The sequence below is a fragment of the Pseudophryne corroboree genome, chromosome 11, assembly GCF_028390025.1.
Source record: "Pseudophryne corroboree isolate aPseCor3 chromosome 11, aPseCor3.hap2, whole genome shotgun sequence".
NCBI lineage: Eukaryota > Metazoa > Chordata > Amphibia > Anura > Myobatrachidae > Pseudophryne > Pseudophryne corroboree.
The window spans coordinates 360,265,028-360,277,691 of record NC_086454.1 but is presented as its reverse complement, the minus strand read 5'-3'; the positions used below and the strand labels follow the sequence as shown (position 1 = coordinate 360,277,691).

At 47.1% G+C, this 12,664-nt stretch overlaps 1 protein-coding gene across 2 annotated transcripts in view; it reads right to left on the bottom strand.

Moving 5' to 3' along the window:
- Positions 1 to 12,664, bottom strand: part of VSTM2B (V-set and transmembrane domain containing 2B) — a 106,664-nt gene that overhangs the window by 83,713 nt on the left and 10,287 nt on the right. For both annotated transcript variants that reach the window (XM_063946030.1, XM_063946029.1), the window contains one exon: positions 11,296 to 11,671. In XM_063946030.1, coding sequence (XP_063802100.1) covers positions 11,296 to 11,671 — 376 coding nt within the window. The remainder of the gene's footprint in view (positions 1 to 11,295; positions 11,672 to 12,664) is intronic.

Sequence of the window (12,664 nt, the reverse complement as noted above, 5' to 3'; positions counted from 1 at the left end):
TCCTTCAGTCCGGACCAGATGTCAGCATCAGCAGTCGCTCCAGACTGCCCTGCATCACCGCCAGCGGGTGGGCTCGGAATTCTGAGCCTTTTCCTCGCACCCCCAGTTGCGGGAGAATGTGAAGGAGGAGATGTTGACAGGTCGCGTTCCGCTTGACTTGACAATTTTGTCACCAGCAGGTCTTTCAACCCCAGCAGACCTGTGTCTGCCGGAAAGAGAGATCCAAGGTAGGCTTTAAATCTAGGATCGAGCACGGTGGCCAAAATGTAGTGCTCTGATTTCAACAGATTGACCACCCGTGAATCCTTGTTAAGCGAATTAAGGGCTGCATCCACAAGTCCCACATGCCTAGCGGAATCGCTCCCTTTTAGCTCCTTCTTCAATGCCTCCAGCTTCTTCTGCAAAAGCCTGATGAGGGGAATGACCTGACTCAGGCTGGCAGTGTCTGAACTGACTTCACGTGTGGCAAGTTCAAAGGGCATCAGAACCTTGCACAACGTTGAAATCATTCTCCACTGCACTTGAGACAGGTGCATTCCACCTACTATATCGTGCTCAATTGTATAGGCTTGAATGGCCTTTTGCTGCTCCTCCAACCTCTGAAGCATATAGAGGGTTGAATTCCACCTCGTTACCACTTCTTGCTTCAGATGATGGCAGGGCAGGTTCAGTAGTTTTTGGTGGTGCTCCAGTCTTCTGTACGTGGTGCCTGTACGCCGAAAGTGTCCCGCAATTTTTCTGGCCACCGACAGCATCTCTTGCACACCCCTGTCGTTTTTTAAAAAATTCTGCACCACCAAATTCAAGGTATGTGCAAAACATGGGACGTGCTGGAATTTGCCCATATTTAATGCACACACAATATTGCTGGCGTTGTCCGATGCCACAAATCCACAGGAGAGTCCAATTGGGGTAAGCCATTCCGCGATGATCTTCCTCAGTTGCCGTAAGAGGTTTTCAGCTGTGTGCGTATTCTGGAAAGCGGTGATACAAAGCGTAGCCTGCCTAGGAAAGAGTTGGCGTTTGCGAGATGCTGCTACTGGTGCCGCCGCTGCTGTTCTTGCGGCGGGAGTCCATACATCTACCCAGTGGGCTGTCACAGTCATATAGTCCTGACCCTGCCCTGCTCCACTTGTCCACATGTCCGTGGTTAAGTGGACATTGGGTACAACTGCATTTTTTAGGACACTGGTGAGTCTTTTTCTGACGTCCGTGTACATTCTCGGTATCGCCTGCCTAGAGAAGTGGAACCTAGATGGTATTTGGTAACGGGGGCACACTGCCTCAATAAATTGTCTAGTTCCCTGTGAACTAACGGCGGATACCGGACGCACGTCTAACACCAACATAGTTGTCAAGGACTCAGTTATCCGCTTTGCAGTAGGATGACTGCTGTGATATTTCATCTTCCTCGCAAAGGACTGTTGAACAGTCAATTGCTTACTGGAAGTAGTTCAAGTGGGCTTACGACTTACCCTCTGGGATGACCATCGACTCCCAGCGGCAACAACAGCAGCGCCAGCAGCAGTAGGCGTTACACGCAAGGATGCATCGGAGGAATCCCAGGCAGGAGAGGACTCGTCAGAATTGCCAGTGACATGGCCTGCAGGACTATTGGCATTCCTGGGGAAGGAGGAAATTGACACTGAGGGAGTTGGTGGGGTGGTTTGCGTGAGCTTGGTTACAAGAGGAAGGGATTTACTGGTCAGTGGACTGCTTCCGCTGTCACCCAAAGTTTTTGAACTTGTCACTGACTTATTATGAATGCGCTGCAGGTGACGTATAAGGGAGGATGTTCCGAGGTGGTTAACGTCCTTACCCCTACTTATTACAGCTTGACAAAGGGAACACACGGCTTGACACCTGTTGTCCGCATTTCTGGTGAAATACCTCCACACCGAAGAGCTGATTTTTTTGGTATTTTCACCTGGCATGTCAACGGCCATATTCCTCCCACGGACAACAGGTGTCTCCCCGGGTGCCTGACTTAAACAAACCACCTCACCATCAGAATCCTCCTGGTCAATTTCCTCCCCAGCGCCAGCAACACCCATATCCTCCTCATCCTGGTGTACTTCAACACTGACATCTTCAATCTGACTATCAGGAACTGGACTGCGGGTGCTCCTTCCAGCACTTGCAGGGGGCGTGCAAATGGTGGAAGGCGCATGCTCTTCACGTCCAGTGTTGGGAAGGTCAGGCATCGCAACCGACACAATTGGACTCTCCTTGTGGATTTGGGATTTCGAAGAATGCACAGTTCTTTGCTGTGCTGCTTTTGCCAGCTTGAGTCTTTTCATTTTTCTAGCGAGAGGCTGAGTGCTTCCATCCTCATGTGAAGCTGAACCACTAGCCATGAACATAGGCCAGGGCCTCAGCCGTTCCTTGCCACTCCGTGTGGTAAATGGCATATTGGCAAGTTTACGCTTCTCCTCCGACAATTTTATTTTAGGTTTTGGAGTCCTTTTTTTACTGATATTTGGTGTTTTGGATTTGACATGCTCTGTACTATGACATTGGGCATCGGCCTTGGCAGACGACGTTGCTGGCATTTCATCGTCTCGGCCATGACTAGTGGCAGCAGCTTCAGCACGAGGTGGAAGTGGATCTTGATCTTTCCCTAATTTTGGAACCTCAACATTTTTGTTCTCCATATTTTAATAGGCACAACTAAAAGGCACCTCAGGTAAACAATGGAGATGGATGGATTGGATACTAGTATACAATTATGGACGGGCTGCCGAGTGCCGACACAGAGGTAGCCACAGCCGTGAACTACCGCACTGTACTGTGTCTGCTGCTAATATAGACTGGTTGATAAAGAGATAGTATACTCGTAACTAGTATGTATGTATAAAGAAAGAAAAAAAAACCACGGTTAGGTGGTATATACAATTATGGACGGGCTGCCGAGTGCCGACACAGAGGTAGCCACAGCCGTGAACTACCGCACTGTACTGTGTCTGCTGCTAATATATAGACTGGTTGTTAAAGAGATAGTATACTGGTAACTAGTATGTATGTATAAAGAAAGAAAAAAAAACCACGGTTAGGTGGTATATACAATTATGGACGGGCTGCCGAGTGCCGACACAGAGGTAGCCACAGCCGTGAACTACCGCACTGTACTGTGTCTGCTGCTAATATATAGACTGGTTGATAAAGAGATAGTATACTCGTAACTAGTATGTATGTATAAAGAAAAAAAAAAAAACCACGGTTAGGTGGTATATACAATTATGGACGGGCTGCCGAGTGCCGACACAGAGGTAGCCACAGCCGTGAACTACCGCACTGTACTGTGTCTGCTGCTAATATAGACTGGTTGATAAAGAGATAGTATACTCGTAACTAGTATGTATGTATAAAGAAAGAAAAAAAAAACACGGTTAGGTGGTATATACAATTATGGACGGGCTGCCGAGTGCCGACACAGAGGTAGCCACAGCCGTGAACTACCGCACTGTACTGTGTCTGCTGCTAATATATAGACTGGTTGATAAAGAGATAGTATACTCGTAACTAGTATGTATGTATAAAGAAAGAAAAAAAAACCACGGTTAGGTGGTATATACAATTATGGACGGGCTGCCGAGTGCCGACACAGAGGTAGCCACAGCCGTGAACTACCGCACTGTACTGTGTCTGCTGCTAATATATAGACTGGTTGATAAAGAGATAGTATACTCGTAACTAGTATGTATGTATAAAGAAAGAAAAAAAACCACGGTTAGGTGGTATATACAATTATGGACGGGCTGCCGAGTGCCGACACAGAGGTAGCCACAGCCGTGAACTACCGCACTGTACTGTGTCTGCTGCTAATATATAGACTGGTTGATAAAGAGATAGTATACTCGTAACTAGTATGTATGTATAAAGAAAGAAAAAAAAACCACGGTTAGGTGGTATATACAATTATGGACGGGCTGCCGAGTGCCGACACAGAGGTAGCCACAGCCGTGAACTACCGCACTGTACTGTGTCTGCTGCTAATATAGACTGGTTGATAAAGAGATAGTATACTCGTAACTAGTATGTATGTATAAAGAAAGAAAAAAAAACCACGGTTAGGTGGTATATACAATTATGGACGGGCTGCCGAGTGCCGACACAGAGGTAGCCACAGCCGTGAACTACCGCACTGTACTGTGTCTGCTGCTAATATAGACTGGTTGATAAAGAGATAGTATACTACTAATATTATATATACTGGTGGTCAGGTCACTGGTCACTAGTCACACTGGCAGTGGCACTCCTGCAGCAAAAGTGTGCACTGTTTAATTTTACTATAATATTATGTACTCCTGGCTCCTGCTATAACCTATAACTGGCACTGCAGTAGTGCTCCCCAGTCTCCCCACAATTATAAGCTGTGTGAGCTGAGCAGTCAGACAGATATATAATATATATAGATGATGCAGCACACTGGCCTGAGCCTGAGCAGTGCACACAGATATGGTATGTGACTGACTGAGTCACTGTGTGTATCGCTTTTTTCAGGCAGAGAACGGATATATTAAATAAACTGCACTGTGTGTCTGGTGGTCACTCACTATATAATATATTATGTACTCCTGGCTCCTGCTATAACCTATAACTGGCACTGCAGTAGTGCTCCCCAGTCTCCCCCACAATTATAAGCTGTGTGAGCTGAGCAGTCAGACAGATATATATAATATTATATATAGATAATAGATGATGCAGCACACTGGCCTGAGCCTGAGCAGTGCACACAGATATGGTATGTGACTGACTGAGTCACTGTGTGTATCGCTTTTTTCAGGCAGAGAACGGATATATTAAATAAACTGCACTGTGTGTCTGGTGGTCACTCACTATATAATATATTATGTACTCCTGGCTCCTGCTATAACCTATAACTGGCACTGCAGTAGTGCTCCCCAGTCTCCCCCACAATTATAAGCTGTGTGAGCTGAGCAGTCAGACAGATATATATAATATTATATATAGATAATAGATGATGCAGCACACTGGCCTGAGCCTGAGCAGTGCACACAGATATGGTATGTGACTGAGTCACTGTGTGCTGTGTATCGCTTTTTTCAGGCAGAGAACGGATTATAAATAAAACTGGTGGTCACTATCAGCAAAACTCTGCACTGTACTGAGTACTCCTAATGCTCCCCAAAATTAGTAAATCAAGTGTCTCTCTAATCTATTCTAAACGGAGAGGACGCCAGCCACGTCCTCTCCCTATCAATCTCAATGCACGTGTGAAAATGGCGGCGACGCGCGGCTCCTTATATAGAATCCGAGTCTCGCGATAGAATCCGAGCCTCGCGAGAATCCGACAGCGTCATGATGACGTTCGGGCGCGCTCGGGTTAACCGAGCAAGGCGGGAAGATCCGAGTCGCTCGGACCCGTGAAAAAAAACATGAAGTTCTGGCGGGTTCGGATTCAGAGAAACCGAACCCGCTCATCTCTACCTATCAGTGGTCCTGGCAGCCTGACAAGTCCCATGTAGTGAGTAAGGGGGTGGGTGAGAGATCGGACCACCTTCTCGGGCGGAATTCAGACATGTCAACTGTAATCTGTCGCTACAACTACAGTAAAACAACTTCACAGTACGTTAATTTTCCTACTATAAATCACTAGGTAAATTATAACACTATTGCGCCAATCGTCTTATAATGACCTGCGCATAATGAATAAAAATCAATAAATAAATACATATATACATAGAAAAAATGTTTACAGTTCCCATAAGGTATATATTAATAATAATTACAGCAGCAGCATCGATAATATTATTATTAGTAGTTATTATATTATTATAACTACTACTAACACAAATAATAACATAAGTAGCGTTTAAACCAACAGCTGACAATCTTATACATAAACAGTATCTTCTTATTTCCAATATTGGCCCCAATAACAACCACCAGCTTACAATAAATGGCTACAAACACTAGAGATGAGCGGGTTCGGTTTCTCTGAATCCGAACCCGCCAGAACTTCATGTTTTTTTTCACGGGTCCGAGCGACTCGGATCTTCCCGCCTTGCTCGGTTAACCCGAGCGCGCCCGAACGTCATCATGACGCTGTCGGATTCTCGCGAGGCTCGGATTCTATCGCGAGACTCGGATTCTATATAAGGAGCCGCGCGTCGCCGCCATTTTCACACGTGCATTGAGATTGATAGGGAGAGGACGTGGCTGGCGTCCTCTCCATTTAGATTATAAGAGACTGAGAGAGATTTACTGGAGCTGACTAGGAGGAGTACTGTTACTGTAGAAGTGTAGAGACTGAGTGGAGAGAGTTTACTAGTGAGGACAGTGCAGTTTACTTTATAATCCGTTCTCTGCCTGAAAAAAGCGATACACAGCACACAGTGACTCAGTCACATACCATATCTGTGTGCACTGCTCAGGCTCAGGCCAGTGTGCTGCATCATCTATTATCTATATATAATATTATATATATCTGTCTGACTGCTCAGCTCACACAGCTTATAATTGTGGGGGAGACTGGGGAGCACTACTGCAGTGCCAGTTATAGGTTATAGCAGGAGCCAGGAGTACATAATATATTATATAGTGAGTGACCACCAGACACACAGTGCAGTTTATTTAATATATCCGTTCTCTGCCTGAAAAAAGCGATACACACAGTGACTCAGTCAGTCACATACCATATCTGTGTGCACTGCTCAGGCTCAGGCCAGTGTGCTGCATCATCTATATATATTATATATCTGTCTGACTGCTCAGCTCACACAGCTTATAATTGTGGGGGAGACTGGGGAGCACTACTGCAGTGCCAGTTATAGGTTATAGCAGGAGCCAGGAGTACATAATATATTATATAGTGAGTGACCACCAGGACACACAGTGCAGTTTATTTAATATATCCGTTCTCTGCCTGAAAAAAGCGATACACACAGTGACTCAGTCAGTCACATACCATATCTGTGTGCACTGCTCAGGCTCAGGCCAGTGTGCTGCATCATCTATTATCTATATATAATATTATATATATCTGTCTGACTGCTCAGCTCACACAGCTTATAATTGTGGGGGAGACTGGGGAGCACTACTGCAGTGCCAGTTATAGGTTATAGCAGGAGCCAGGAGTACATAATATTATATTAAAATTAAACAGTGCACACTTTTGCTGCAGGAGTGCCACTGCCAGTGTGACTAGTGACCAGTGACCTGACCACCAGTATATATAATATTAGTAGTATACTATCTCTTTATCAACCAGTCTATATTAGCAGCAGACACAGTACAGTGCGGTAGTTCACGGCTGTGGCTACCTCTGTGTCGGCACTCGGCAGCCCGTCCATAATTGTATATACCACCTAACCGTGGTTTTTTTTTCTTTCTTTATACATACATACTAGTTACGAGTATACTATCTCTTTATCAACCAGTCTATATATTAGCAGCAGACACAGTACAGTGCGGTAGTTCACGGCTGTGGCTACCTCTGTGTCGGCACTCGGCAGCCCGTCCATAATTGTATATACCACCTAACCGTGGTTTTTTTTTCTTTCTTTATACATACATACTAGTTACGAGTATACTATCTCTTTATCAACCAGTCTATATATTAGCAGCAGACACAGTACAGTGCGGTAGTTCACGGCTGTGGCTACCTCTGTGTCGGCACTCGGCAGCCCGTCCATAATTGTATATACCACCTAACCGTGGTTTTTTTTTCTTTCTTTATACATACATACTAGTTACGAGTATACTATCTCTTTATCAACCAGTCTATATATTAGCAGCAGACACAGTACAGTGCGGTAGTTCACGGCTGTGGCTACCTCTGTGTCGGCACTCGGCAGCCCGTCCATAATTGTATATACCACCTAACCGTGGTTTTTTTTTCTTTCTTTATACATACATACTAGTTACGAGTATACTATCTCTTTATCAACCAGTCTATATATTAGCAGCAGACACAGTACAGTGCGGTAGTTCACGGCTGTGGCTACCTCTGTGTCGGCACTCGGCAGCCCGTCCATAATTGTATACTAGTATCCAATCCATCTCCATTGTTTACCTGAGGTGCCTTTTAGTTGTGCCTATTAAAATATGGAGAACAAAAATGTTGAGGTTCCAAAATTAGGGAAAGATCAAGATCCACTTCCACCTCGTGCTGAAGCTGCTGCCACTAGTCATGGCCGAGACGATGAAATGCCAGCAACGTCGTCTGCCAAGGCCGATGCCCAATGTCATAGTACAGAGCATGTCAAATCCAAAACACCAAATATCAGTAAAAAGCCTCTTTTTTTCTTTGCGTCATGTGCTGTTTGGGGAGGGTTTTTTGGAAGGGACATCCTGCGTGACACTGCAGTGCCACTCCTAGATGGGCCCGGTGTTTGTGTCGGCCACTAGGGTCGCTAATCTTACTCACACAGCTACCTCATTGCGCCTCTTTTTTTCTTTGCGTCATGTGCTGTTTGGGGAGGGTTTTTTGGAAGGGCCATCCTGCGTGACACTGCAGTGCCACTCCTAGATGGGCCCGGTGTTTGTGTCGGCCACTAGGGTCGCTAATCTTACTCACACAGCTACCTCATTGCGCCTCTTTTTTTCTTTGCGTCATGTGCTGTTTGGGGAGGGTTTTTTGGAAGGGCCATCCTGCGTGACACTGCAGTGCCACTCCTAGATGGGCCCGGTGTTTGTGTCGGCCACTAGGGTCGCTAATCTTACTCACACAGCTACCTCATTGCGCCTCTTTTTTTCTTTGCGTCATGTGCTGTTTGGGGAGGGTTTTTTGGAAGGGCCATCCTGCGTGACACTGCAGTGACACTCCTAGATGGGCCCGGTGTTTGTGTCGGCCACTAGGGTCGCTAATCTTACTCACACAGCTACCTCATTGCGCCTCTTTTTTTCTTTGCGTCATGTGCTGTTTGGGGAGGGTTTTTTGGAAGGGACATCCTGCGTGACACTGCAGTGCCACTCCTAGATGGGCCCGGTGTTTGTGTCGGCCACTAGGGTCGCTTATCTTACTCACACAGCGACCTCGGTGCAAATTTTAGGACTAAAAATAATATTGTGAGGTGTGAGGTATTCAGAATAGACTGAAAATGAGTGTAAATTATGGTTTTTGAGGTTAATAATACTTTGGGATCAAAATGACCCCCAAATTCTATGATTTAAGCTGTTTTTTAGTGTTTTTTGAAAAAAACACCCGAATCCAAAACACACCCGAATCCGACAAAAAAAATTCGGTGAGGTTTTGCCAAAACGCGTTCGAACCCAAAACACGGCCGCGGAACCGAACCCAAAACCAAAACACAAAACCCGAAAAATTTCAGGCGCTCATCTCTAAGTCAAACACTCATCTTGTTCTTGGGGGTAATTCAGACCTGATTGCAGCAGCAAATTTGTTAGCAATTGGGCAAAACCATGCGCACTGCAGGGGGGGGGGGGGCAGATGTAACATGTGCAGAGAGAGTTCGATCTGGGTGGGTTGTGTTCAAACAGAAATCTATTATTTATTTATTATCAGTTATTTATATAGCGCACACATATTCCGCAGCGCTTTACAGAGAATATTTGGCCATTCACTGCCCCAGTGGAGCTTACACTCTATATTCCCTACCACATAAATTCATGCTAGGGTTAATTTATAGGGAGCCAATTAACCTACCAGTATATTTTTGGATTGTGAGAGGAAACCGGAGTACCCGGAGGAAACCAACGCAAGTACGGGGAGATTATACAAACTCCACACAGTTAGGGCCATGGTGGGAATGGAACCCATGACCTCAGTGCTGTGAGGCAGTAATGCTAACCACTACACCATCTGTACTGCCTCAATCTAACTTGCAGTACAAAAATAAAGCAGCCAGTATTTACCCTGCGCAGAAACAAAATAACCCACCCAAATCTAACTCTCTCTGCACATGTTACATCTGCCCCTCCATGCAGTGCACATGGGGGGTCATTCCGAACCGTTCGTACGTTTTTTCTCTGCGGTGCGAACGGGACAGAAATGCGCATGCGTGGCGGACGCATTGTGCACGCACGACGTTGCCTGGCAATGATCGTCGCCGGGCAACGACGCCGCCAAATGTGATCGCAGCGGCAATCACAAGAAGATGGACAGGCGGGGGGCGTTCCGGGGCGGATACTCACCATTTTCAGCCGTTTTCGGGGAGTGGTAAGAAGAACGCAGGCGTGTCCAGGCGAACGGAGGACAGATGTCTGACGTCAGGACCGGGACCTTCATCGCTGGATCCGTCGCATTGGGTGAGTAACTGCTGCCCTGGTCTTATTTTGTGTGAAACTTTTTTAGCATAGCGGGGCTGCACAAGCGTTTGCAGCCCTGCTATGCTAAAATACACTCCCCCATAGGCGGAGATTAGTTGATCGCACCAGCAGCAGTAAAGTTGCTTGGTGCGATCAACTCGGAATGAGGGCCATGGGCCCTCATTCCGAGTTGTTCGCTCGCTAGCTGTTTTTAGCAGCCGTGCAAACGCTATGCCACCTCCCTCTGGGAGTGTATCTTAGCTTAGCAGAAGTGCGAATGAAAGGATCGCAGAGCGGCTACAAAAAAGATTGTGCAGTTTCTGAGCAGCTCCAGACCTACTCAGCGCTTGCGATCACTTCAGACTGTTTAGTTCCTGTTTTGACGTCACGAACACGCCCTGCGTTCGGCCAGCCACGCCTGCGTTTTTCCTGGCACACCTGCGTTTTTCCTGACACGCCTGCGTTTTTTTCACACACTCCCCCGAAAATGGTCAATTACCTCCCAGAAACACCCACTTCCTGTCAATCACTCTGCGGCCAGCAGTGCGATTGAAAAGCGTCGCCAGACCTTGTGTGAAACTGCATCGGCTGTTGTGAAAGTACGTCGCGTGTGCGCATTGCGCCGCATGCGCAGAAGTGCCTTTTTTTGCTTGATCGCTGCGCAGCGACCAAAAACAGCTAGCGATCAACTCGGAATGACCCCCATGGTTTGCCCAATTACTAACAAATTTGCTGCTAGATCAGGTCTGAATTACCCCCCTTGTTACGTAATAAAATATCCAATAATACATCTAAACAGTATAATAATGCAACCAGTATAGCTCAATTACATATGTCAGTTGGACTGGCAAGCATTGCGTGGCAATGTGGGGAGATGTATCAGCCCTTATAGTTGTTGCCCGTAGCAACCACGAAGTGCCTATAAGTTGTCATTTTATAGAATGTGCTAGATAAATGATAGCTAGGAGCTGATGCGTTGTCCTCTGTGGAAGGTTTGATACATTTCCTCACAGTAACCGGTACCGTCCACTAGATGTCAGCGCCGCACAGGGAATGACTCACCAGAACCGTGCTGTTGTCGCAGGATGGCTGCTTTTCCAGGGGCCGGGGAAGCGGAGGAGGACGCTGCAGTGGCTGGAGATGCAGCCAGGCTTTGTCCTGGAGGGATGGGGCGCTTATTTCCAGGCTCTGGGGTGGCTCTGTTTCCGGGGTTATTCCTGCGGGGCCCACTGCTCTGGATGTGGGATACAGCCTCGGCCGCCTGCATGTCGGGTGGGGAGAAGCGAGAAATGACCCGTAGCATCGCCTGGGCTTTGTGTTCCTGAGTCTCATCGTCTCCATAATCGGACACCCGGCACTCGTACACCCCCTCGTCCTGCTTCCTGACATTGGAGAGCCTCAGCCGGTGGGAGATGTCATTGCCTTGCACCCGGACAGTCTGCAACATGCACAGCACAGAGCACATTAGGTGACTGGGATTCCTCCCGATAAACATGTCAGCATTGCAATACGACAATCACACACAACTGTACGCACAACTAGTCATAGGCAGCCTTATACACTTCAGGGGCCGCATGGGTGACCCCCGAGCCTTCAAAATGGCCGCAGGTTCCCCTTAATCTCAGTAATAAGGTAAAACAGTACATTTCATCATAAAGTAATGACATATCAGCGGGCGCTTGGTATATACGGGGTCACAGTTTGCATTACTCCTGTTGTGGCCACTTGTAGGAAGTGACGTCCTCCTACTTTCCCCTCACGCATCAAAGAATTATGGGGGGACATTTACTAAGCAGTGATAAAAGTGGAGAGGTGAGCCAGTGGAGACATTTCCCATGGCAACCAAAATGTTGCATCAACGCTGATTGGTTGCCACGGGCAACTTCTCCACTGGCTCACTTCTCCACTCTTATCACTGCTTAGTACATGTCCTCCTAAGTTTACTGAGTACCCCACCTTCCTATAGCAAGTGTCAGTCACATTATACAGGCCTTTCATCTAATAGCCACAGGGTTGGACCGGCCCACCGGAGTGCAGGGGAAATACCTTGTGGGCCACACTACCCGACTCATCCTCTAGGGGTCAGGATCCATGCGCTGTACATTGTTACTCCAGAGGGGCAGTTACTTGGTGGAGCAGGACCCCTGATAAACATGGGATTGGTTCATTTCAATAGAAACAACACAATAATTTGCCTATTGGTTAGCCAAGTGACTGTTGTTGGTGGTCACACCCTCTCTGGTGGGTGGCTACACCCCCTAAAATAGGCCTCTACCACTGAATACCCTCTGGGGGGCTCTTCGTGCCCCAGCCTAGGGCCTTGCAGAGCTATAATACACACGGTTGTGGCCCCGCCAGCTGAACATGTGACATTATGATGAGAGGGTGGGTCTGCAGGCACCGGGGAAGAGGCTCGGTGGCTCTATAGGTT